Source organism: Amia ocellicauda, chromosome 21 (assembly GCF_036373705.1).
Source record: "Amia ocellicauda isolate fAmiCal2 chromosome 21, fAmiCal2.hap1, whole genome shotgun sequence".
In the NCBI taxonomy this organism is placed as follows: domain Eukaryota; kingdom Metazoa; phylum Chordata; class Actinopteri; order Amiiformes; family Amiidae; genus Amia; species Amia ocellicauda.
This window is the reverse complement of record NC_089870.1, coordinates 15,532,984-15,543,686: the sequence shown is the minus strand read 5'-3', so window position 1 is coordinate 15,543,686 and position 10,703 is coordinate 15,532,984. Positions and strand designations below refer to the sequence as shown.

The 10,703-nt window shown below is 41.8% G+C and overlaps 1 protein-coding gene across 1 annotated transcript; it reads left to right on the top strand.

The window, feature by feature from the left end:
• Positions 1–463: 463 nt before the first annotated feature.
• Positions 464–6,470, top strand: ngb (neuroglobin). The gene is made up of 5 exons (XM_066694668.1): positions 464–652; positions 983–1,217; positions 2,490–2,598; positions 2,865–2,984; positions 3,217–6,470. Exons 2-5 carry the CDS (start codon positions 1,120–1,122, stop codon positions 3,367–3,369), a joined length of 480 nt encoding a protein of 159 aa, XP_066550765.1. The 5' UTR covers positions 464–652; positions 983–1,119; the 3' UTR covers positions 3,370–6,470.
• Positions 6,471–10,703: the final 4,233 nt, after the last annotated feature.

The following is a 10,703-nucleotide window of genomic DNA, read 5'->3' as shown; positions in this document are numbered from 1 at the left end:
CTCTTTGACTCGCTCTACTCCTTTTCACCTTTGGATGCCATGGTTGAGACTTGGCTTGAGTCACATGCAATGCTTTCTGTGGCCTCAGCAGAGCCCCCGGTGGACATTACTGAACAGTCTGGCACCTTTTGAAACACGTTAGAAAGGAAGGGGAAGGAAGACAAACACAATGTAATCAATCTCCCTGTGGAGTGAAGTGGAGGGGCTTCACAAGCAGGAGTGGACCGGGTTTCCCAGCGGCTGGCTGTGCTACTCCTGTTTCTTGTGCGCTATTTTCAACTGTTCCCCTTCATCAATTCGGCACGTCAGAAAAGACAGAAATTTAAAAGTTTGCAGAAGGCGGCGAGGGGTTAAGAGAGGCTGGGAGCTTCCTCGTCTGTCAGCTGTGAGAGGGAGACAAGCAGCACTGCCGCTCACCCAGGGCCAGAGCACAGTCTCCTGCAGGAGGAGCTGCAGACCGAGAGATCCTTTGGGGAGGAAAAACCTCCTTCTGAGGAAGGAATAAAGGCTGAGAGATAGAGAGGAAGACAGCAGTCCGCCTGACAGACAGCACGGGGACTGCTTCCACTCTGACTGTTGAGCCTGGCAGACAAGCGTCAGGCAGCACTCTGTGCCAGCTGGAAGAGAGGGATTCATACATTTGCAGCGAAAGGTACCTGTGTATTGTGCTCCATGTCAACACTGTAATGTGCATTAGAACAATACAAGAAAATGCATGTATTTGGATTTACTGGCAGCTTTTCAATGAAATTTCAGGTTTTGACTTCTGAAAAACTGGTATGGTACTTTTTCCTGCTTAACATTTTTACACTAATATACACTAATATATATATATATATATATATATATATATATATATATATATATATATATATATATATATATATATATATCTAATTATGATCTTCTGCTGTATGTATATATATGTGTGTGTGTATGTATATGTATATATGATTAGTTGCTAAATGTGTTCTTGTTTCAGGAGTCAACTGAATATTTGCTCTGAAGAATTTGGTCTGGAATATTATGGGTCTTGAAGCTTTAAGATCTCCTCAGATTCAGCAGCAGGTAGACGAGAACTGAGAGCAGAGAGAACTGTCATTGAAACGGAGGAGGACGATGGAGAAACTGACAGCGAGAGACAAGGAGCTCATCCGAGACAGCTGGGAGAGACTGGGGAAGAATAAACTCCCCCACGGTACCGTCATGTTTACCAGGTACCTTGGCTTTTGGAAGGAAGGAATGGACAAGTCTTAACAGAGTTATAGCAAATGATTGTTAATTCATCAATTGAAAAACGACAAGGTTGAGAGGGGGAAGGAGGGGGATTATTATTAATAAAGTAGTCTGAAAAACACTCTTTCTGTGTCACAGGACACTAAAACAAATCACCAAGCCATTCCATAAAAATCACCAGATTCACAACAATTTACAATTTTAGAGTTTGACAAGAACATCGCTCTGTCTCGTTCGATTGCTTGGCTACATATCTGTGCGATGGTGTGTATTTTTGGAGAGGAATAGACTTACGGTTTAGGATTACACAAACTGTTTGGACCTTTCCGCAGTTAATATACATGAATAGGGGTAAGTTATTGGAATACAATTTTTCAATCAACGTCCAATATTTCTTTGTATTATTTCTGTTTGGGTTGGCAATGAATTCGTGACAGAAATCATAAGAGTAGTGCAGGAGATTACTACACTTTGCTCTTATCACTGAGATTGTAATGAGAAGAACAGTTTATTTCGGGCGGCTTTGTCTTGTTTGCGTAGTAAAATGTGAGGCAGGCATCGTACCACAGCTATGTAATGAGTAGGGAGTTTGTTTGTGAGGGATTTTGAGGGGAAGCAGTCCTAGGGTTTATTCAGTCTAGGGTTGCATGTCAGTCTCAAATAGCACAAGGGAAGCAGCAGAGTCAATTTTAATGAGACGAGAGGGCAGAAAGTTAATGAAGAGGGGCCTTGGCTGTCCAGTCTGTCCCCCGCAGTCACAGAGGAGCAGCTTCTCACATGGATAGAGCCGCCACGGGCTTAACTTGTTGCTTGGCGACTGAAAGGTTCTCCTTTATTTTGAACCGTTCCTGCTGTTAAAAGAGAAATCCCCGAGTGTGAGGAGGGAGGGAAGTAACAGGTTGTGTTGCTATTGTGAGATGGTTATTATTTTTGAAGGCCTGGCAGAAATCTTTAAGATGATTTTACATGGTTGTAAAGCCCTTCACTAAGATTAAATAAGATTAAATAACACAGTATGGCCCAGAATAGACTCTGCAGAAATAGACCCAAATTCAATTTTGCATCATTGACAAAAAGGACTGAAGAAGCAAAGGAATTAAAGACCGTGTCCTGTATCCCGTGTCTAATGAAAGTTGTGAAATTTGATTAGAACCGCCAGTAGCCTAAGGACCACAATTAATTTGTAACCTTAATATCTCTCTCTCTCTCTCAATATAAATACCCTGTGTTGATTTTGTCTGTTTGCCCGACAGGTTATTTAAGCTGGATCCCGGCCTGCTTCGTCTCTTTCACTACAACACGCCCTACAGCTCTCCCGAGGAATGCCTCTCCAGCCCAGAGTTTGTGGACCACATTAGCAAGGTTTGGAATCACATACCCATCTGTCCATCTGCAACCGAGGGAAGACCAATCATTCCCTCGGCACATCCAGTAAACATCAATGGGGTCTCACTGCCTTCCTGTAACTAGATTAGGGAAATCAAAAGACATCATGTTGAGATCAAACAAAAAACAAAATGGCTGCTGAATACTTTGTACAATAGGTTTCTGTATGCATCACATATTATCAAAAACACACTGAATCCATCCCATCTCTCTCACCATGTCGCTCCATGTCCCTGTCTCAGGTCATGCTGGTGATAGACGCTGCCGTCAGTAACCTGGATGATCTGCACTCTCTGGAGGAGTACCTGGCCAACCTGGGCCGAAAACACCAGGCGGTCGGGGTCAAGACTCAGTCATTCACTGTGAGTTGGACATACACACACACCTGCGGTTTGCATTGTTTAATCATGCTAAGTACATGTTTGCACAGATGCAAGACTTCTATGGGTAGAGACATCTTTGAGTGTTGCCTTTACCTTCAGTCCCTTACGGGGCAGTTTGAGTTTGGGTTTGAGTGCGGTGTCGGGGATTACTGTAAGGCTGGCCAGAATGTTCCGATGCCTGTAACTCCTGTACCTTTTTGTGTTCATGAAGGAGGTGGGAGAGTCTCTACTCTACATGCTGGAGCACAGCCTGGGTCCACTCTACACCGCCGCCGTCCGCCATGCCTGGGTCACGCTCTACGGGATCGTGGTGGAAACAATGATCAGCGGCTGGACCAAAAACGGCGAGAGGAAGGCGGACTGAGGGGCGATGGGAGCCACTGGCCCCGTGAGTGGGTGTCTGTCAGCCCCTGTGTGGAGAGATCTTGCAGAGCTTGCATTAAACTGGCCAGCTGCAGGAGACAAGCGGCAACGTGTTTAACTGCCCAAGGCGCTGTCTTTATCTATTGCGTAACGGTAGTGCTGTGGTAGGAGATAGAGAAGAGATGGGGAGTAATCAGGTTTGACACACCTTAGGAATTTCCTCCGAGATAACCTTGATTAGTAGCTGATGATTTATTTTAAACTGAAGCAGCGGAGAGGTCTGTATTCATCTCACAGTACACATTTAGCTCAGAAGGTTTTAGTCCTGTTGCAAAACTAACCAACTCAAAGCTTTTAAAGACCATAATGACAATAATAATAATAATAATAATAATAATAATAATAATAATAATAATAATAATAATAATAATAATAATGATGATGATGTTACGCTGTCTCATATGCCGGGGATGTAATCAGAAATCACGGCCCTAATTGTTGTGAATTTTTTACCGTGATCTTTGTTGAGAATTGTGTTCATGAACCATCTCTGTTCCCATGTACAGTATAAACACACACCTGTGGACAGATCTGAGCTGTGGTGATGAGATCTTTTTGTATACTGTGACTTTGGCTTTGAATAGCTTGCTTTCCAACAAACAACACAACTCTTGAACTATATATCTCTTTTGCCTGTGAGTGGGTGAATAAATGGTTTTAAATTCATCCCCTTTCACCTGGTATATTTAGTGCATCGGTCTGTTTGAGGATATTTTAACAACCTAATCGGTTGATGGTGCTCAGAGTGGTGGATTATTCACAGTTTTCTGACAAATATACCCCCATTCATATATACTATTAATACGTATCCATATATATGAACAATTCTTTGTTTGGTGGAACTTGTATCCATTTACTTGAGGATTAGCTGGACGTTGGAATTGTCACCCACTTTGGCCACAGTTTTATTGCATTGCACTGTGGGTACAAGTCCTGACTCAAACAAACATCTTTCTGAGGTTTAGAGTAATAAAATGTCCTATTGCAGCTCATTTGAACCCTGTCTGTGTTTATATGACCACCCTATCAGGCACAAAAGGGATGCTAGGCAGCTGACAGAAACGGTAACGTTACTATCACTTTTGTACTGAATCTCAATGACTGTTATGATATACACTGAGCGCCTTAAAATGACATTTCCTTCATCTCTAACAGCTTTCATTGTATGGAAGGGGGCATTTTATCACCCTGTCACACGCTTCTGACATGCTTCAATAGGCTTGGACCGACTGTTAGGATTCCTCTCATAGCACTGCTTCCGTGAGTGTGTTTTTATCCGTAGTTCCATGTGTACACGTTTTAGGATGAGGTGAATATTAAGACTGTTAATCTCTTTCGGAGGGCACACTTCTCCTGTCACTATAATACAATAAATGTTGAATTTGTCTGTTTTTGGTGTATCTGCTTTGAAATGTGACAAACCTTTCTTACTAGATGATACTACATTCAAGCTGCTGTTGTTTAAATCTACTTCTCTGTAGCCTGGTAGCAAAAAGGCTTTTGTAGAGTTTAATTTTTCAGAATACGTAAATAATATATGTGTACATAGGTTTGTCTTTGACAGAGAATCAATTTCTATGCGAATCAAGCACAAACAGGTATACTTTGCAAAATGTGGAGAAAAGAAAGCCAAGGTGTTTGTGTATCTCCTTGTAGTTGTGGTTTTTGGTGTTGTGAAGTACTTTATAGTGTAGTTATCTTTCTAGCTACTTACTGCTGACTGATGGAGGTTGGGGCCTGTGGTATACTTATTTAAAGTGAGCAACAGCATGCCTTGGCAGTCACAATGATTCCTCTGCTCGGGAGATGATTGCTCCACCGCGGCCTCCAGAGAGAGCCCTCCTTCTCAGTCCGTTTGTCAACAAAGACCCATCACAAACTCTTTTTCTCATTGAAGTCACAACCGCAGGCTTGTGTGCTGTCCAAAGGCATGAGTTTCTGTTACAACCTAGGATTCGGGGAAATAAAAAGAGGTTAAACAACAAATAAAGTTCCATCTTGGTTCTCGCTGTCGTTGTTGATGTTGTCTGAGCTTTTCAATGTGGCAAGGGTTTGAACTGTTTTCTCGGCTTCTGCCTCCACTTCTGCCCAGACTATGAGCATCTGCAAAGGCTGTAGCGGGGAAACTGTATTTTTGAAGAAACTGTATAGTAGTTTATGAAGAAATTCTAAGGAAGGACCATTTTCAAAAGGTTCTTGCTCTAATGTGCAATATGTACTCCTTTCTCCAACCTAAAAGACAACCTTCAGGCTTGCAGAGCTTGCAGAAAAGAAGATGCCATCTTCAATCACGGCAATCTCTCACTCAATCACTCTAATTGTCTCTTCATGGATGTGATGTTTTTATAATGAAATGCGTTTTTGCTGTGCAGTGGTGCAGTACATCTTGAGAATCGTCTGTTTCCATTAGACTAGCGATAAATTAGTATTATTGTTGGAAAGTGTTTTTACACAGAAACTCTTTTGCCATTTTGAAGAAGGCTATTCTGAAAGGTTTTTAATGCAGAAAGCAATTCACTTTAATGTCTGAAAGGACTATAAAACGCTGCTGAAATAACATGACCTCTTTAAAAGTATTTTGTGATGGGGCTCGGCAGATTGTATAAAGTCTTATTGTTTTGGTGAAGCGCTTTAGCATGATAAAGCACTATGCAGGTTTTCAATGTCATTGTTAACCTTTCTCTGTATCATGTTCTCTCCAATCACGTCCATTGCTCAGAGTGTGGTGTGTGATAAGACTAATTTGATTGAGCTTTCTCTCTCCTTCCTGTACAAATAAAAACAGAAATTGATGGGCCTACTTTGAGATCATTCCTTGTAGTGTTTTAGGAAGTACTGAATCTGTTGTATTGTTTAATGTCTACCTCATCAGTACAGCTTGTATTGAACAGCCACAGCGTCACCTACACATCCTGTACCATAAACCACATACGCTGAAATCTAGTTGAAATATGGTTCCTTGTTTATAAAACTGTTGAAGAGACCTGTGCAATTTGACGTGTCACTTATTGTAAACCTACTTTCACTTAAGACAAATAAAGATGTGACAAAATAATCCTCGACTCCGGACCATGTTATTCATGCACTTGTGTGCCTGTTACAAATGTAATATTTTGTACTGCAGAAAGTTAGAATTTTTGGTTTAAAAGCAGCGCCACGTGATCTTTTTGTAATTTATATTATAATTATGAAACAGAAAGGGGAGTTGGGGCCTTATTGGTTCTGTGGAATTGGCGATCTATATCATTGCGCCTCTCATCTGGGATAAGAAATAGTTTTGCATTTCTGTTGCGTGCAGAGAGACGTTTGATTTAATCGGAGGCGAGGAGCGCCGAGAAATCCTTTCGCATCGCTCCCTGGGTGTCACATCTCATCACGGTGCATCGAGAGGGTGCTGCTCGCTCGCCGTAATTTGCACAAGCCCCACAAACGTCTGAAACAACAAGACACAAAAATTAAACGCAAACACGGATGCACAGCTAGTTGAGTTCTGACCATGTGTCTTCTGTGTGGACATGAATACAATTACCTCCCATTAACATAAATGTCACATTTCAGTTGTTTTCCTCTTAGTAGCGCTGGGCCGTCCCAACTGGCCTGCTGTCAATGCGCTTTTGACATTTTTCCAGTCGTTTCGATTTCTCCCCTCGTCCTCTGCTTATACAAGCTGATGAGAATGTTGAGGGTGATTAGATGTGAAACCAATTTAACCAAGCAACTAAAGTAAAGCAGCAAGCCAATTACTGCTATATTGGAGGAGGAATGAAAAACAAAACATAAAACGTGTGTGGTCAAATACTGGCATGCAAGTGTGTCTTATTCTACACAGGTACATGTTGAAGCTGGGAATCTGTGCCTCCTGCTCCTCAGAACCTGATCTGTAAAGATATGAGAATAATGAGTAAAGGAGCTGTAAAAGGTCTGCTACTCTAATGAGTGCATTTCAGGCCAGCTCTGCAGGTTGTGTGAAGGTCTGGCTCCGTCCACTAACTGTTCTCCTTAACGAGGTCTGCAGGAGAAAAGAAAAGGGTGGTTGCCATGGTGACTCCATTTGTAGCAGTCTGGTGGCCATTAACCTGCCAGCCCAACTCACATCTCTCACGCCGAAACCTCAAAACACACACAGCACACGAGGGGAGGGTGGATGCAGAGGCTGCTTGGTCCTTAGCATGAGTTGGAATATTGTTCTTTGCCTCCCTCTTCTCAAAACCATACAGATTCGCCTTTTATAAAAGCCATTTTTCTCAGGCTGTTGTACTGAATGAAAGGAACTGAATTAATAGGAAACTGTTCGGTTAGAAATAGTGTATTGCAGTGTATCGCTGCTTCTGAAGTATTGAGGCAGAGGCACTTCAGCCATTGCTTACCTGGATACCACAGCACACTTGGGAAAATCATCTCTGTGCGTCAAACGATATCACCCCCGATCTCTCGCCCTCCTTCACACATGCAGTGCTGGTGCCGGGCCCTGGCTGTGAAATGTACTCTTGGCCTTAGGAGGAGGAGAAAAAAAAAAAAAAAAAACACGAATTATTTTTAGAAGGATGCGACGTGTTTTGGGATTTGGGCAATCAGGGGTTTCCATGGAAACATCTGTATTGACGGTTGTGTCGCAGTCTGTTCGGCTGCATGCCTGCGTGTGCTCAGCCGCGCTGTTACATTAGCATGCCACTGCGGGAAGTGCCCAACCATACAGGCAGGGTATAACTGGGTTAACTGGGTTAGCGCTCACATCTCCAGCTTCACTGCTCCAGCGCGCCACACTGACCCACTGGGTTTGAAAAGCCAACATGATTGATGGTCACACCAGTTCAGGTGACGCTGAAAGAAAACAGAGGGAAAACGAATTGGTATTTGAAACATGTATGCATCAATATCCAGTACATTGTTGTTAGTCCGCATGCAGTCTTGTTCTCTTGCAAGATCTTTATTACGATTATGATTGTGATTCAGACAATCACTAACTCGTCCCACAGGTCTTCATTGACCATGATACCCAGTATTTTACTTTATTTTTTTACACAAATACTTTCACATACTATTACAGATGCATAGTACTGTTAACCTTAATTATACTATTACCACCTCAATTACAAACTATCACTGACATTAACTTGCATTCTACCATCAAAATGACATGTACAATAGTGCAAATTGCAAAAAGTATACTGTCACATGTTAAGTATACTGTAGTAACATATATACACTATACTATACATGTGATATACTATAGTATACTGTTGTATACTGTAGTACCCTGTAATGTGCTATAGTACTTACTACAGTACTTGAAAATACTATCGTATACTGTACTACCATGTAATGTACTATACTACTTCAGTTCTACATGTACACTAACACTTATTGATTATTGTACTCAAAAATACTGTCAGTTGCAGACAGTTTCTCCAGGAGTTTTAGCATTCTAGTTTCTAATTATTATTATAATAAATAATTCATTTGGAAAATGCCTTTATGCAAAGCATCTAACAGGTATATAGCAATCAAATATAATTTAAAAAACACATTAACATAACAAAATATATACATAATCATACACATATAGCTACATTTAATCACAGACAAGTGCATTACTTTTTATTAAAACTCTTTTATTAAATAATTAAATTGGTGTTTTAAAATATGTATACACTCACCTAAAGGATTATTAGGAACACCTGTTCAATTTCTCATTAATGCAATTATCTAACCAACCAATCACATGGCAGTTGCTTCAATGCATTTAGGGGGGTGGTCCTGGTCAAGACAATCTCCTGAACTCCAAACTGAATGTCTGAATGGGAAAGAAAGGTGATTTAAGCAATTTTGAGCGTGGCATGGTTGTTGGTGCCAGACGGGCTGGTCTGAGTATTTCACAATCTGCTCAGTTACTGGGATTTTCACGCACAACCATTTCTAGGGTCTACAAAGAATGGTGTGAAAAGGGAAAAACATCCAGTATGCGGCAGTCCTGTGGGCGAAAATGCCTTGTTGATGCTAGAGGTCAGAGGAGAATGGGCCGACTGATTCAAGCTGATAGAAGAGCAACTTTGACTGAAATAACCACTCGTTACAACCGAGGTATGCAGCAAAGCATTTGTGAAGCCACAACACGTACAACCTAGAGGCGGATGGTACCCACCGGGTACCACTCATCTCCACTACAAATAGGAAAAAGAGGCTACAATTTGCACAAGCTCACCAAAATTGGACAGTTGAAGACTGGAAAAATGTTGCCTGGTCTGATGAGTCTCGATTTCTGTTGAGACATTCAGATGGTAGAGTCAGAATTTGGCGTAAACAGAATGAGAACATGGATCCATCATGCCTTGTTACCACTGTGCAGGCTGGTGGTGGTGGTGTAATGGTGTGGGGGATGTTTTCTTGGCACACTTTAGGCCCCTTAGTGCCAATTGGGCATCGTTTAAATGCCACGGCCTACCTGAGCATTGTTTCTGACCATGTCCATCCCTTTATGACCACCATTTACCCATCGCTGGCTACTTCCAGCAGGATAATGCACCATGTCACTAAGGTCGAATCATTTCAAATTGGTTTCTTGAACATGACAATGAGTTCACTGTACTAAACTGGCCCCCACAGTCACCAGATCTCAACCCAATAGAGCATCTTTGGGATGTGGTGGAACGGGAGCTTCGTGCCCTGGATGTGCATCCCACAAATCTCCATCAACTGCAAGATGCTATCCTATCAATATGGGCCAACATTTCTAAAGAATGCTTTCAGCACCTTGTTGAATCAATGCCACGTAGAATTAAGGCAGTTCTGAAGGCGAAAGGGGGTCAAACACAGTATTAGTATGGTGTTCCTAATAATCCTTTAGGTGAGTGTACATTACAAATAAATAGGGACAGTATTGTTATGCTGCTCTTGGGAATTTTTCACGGTGGAATTTGTTTCACTTTTAATCCAAACCTGAATAAAGTGGTTTAATCTGCATTTCAGATGAACAGTTCAAGAATCAAGTTGGATGGTAAGTGGATATTTCACCTAGAGGAGTTGTTAACTAATACCAGTGTCTTTCCCACAGTTACCTCAGTGGAGTAAAGAAGGTCATCTTTTGTACCCAGTCCGCTGTATCAGCTTTCAAGGCGTTGCTGATGTGATTTTCCTATTCTCTTCCTGGCTGTTCCCGGCAACTCGGATTCAAAAGCTGCCCACCTTGGATTTCACAATTATCAGCGAAATAAAATCAAGGCATTCCTTTTACTTCTCTTGATACACCCCCACCTATTGTAATAAAGGGAACACACC

Bases quoted from the DNA above. Each gene is read 5' to 3' on its own strand.
- ngb (XM_066694668.1), top strand. From the start codon at position 1,120: ATGGAGAAACTGACAGCGAGAGACAAGGAGCTCATCCGAGACAGCTGG. The intron at 1,218-2,489 runs GTACCTTGGCTT...TTTGCCCGACAG, and splicing joins GGTACCGTCATGTTTACCAG to GTTATTTAAGCTGGATCCCG. The intron at 2,985-3,216 runs GTGAGTTGGACA...GTGTTCATGAAG, and splicing joins TCAAGACTCAGTCATTCACT to GAGGTGGGAGAGTCTCTACT.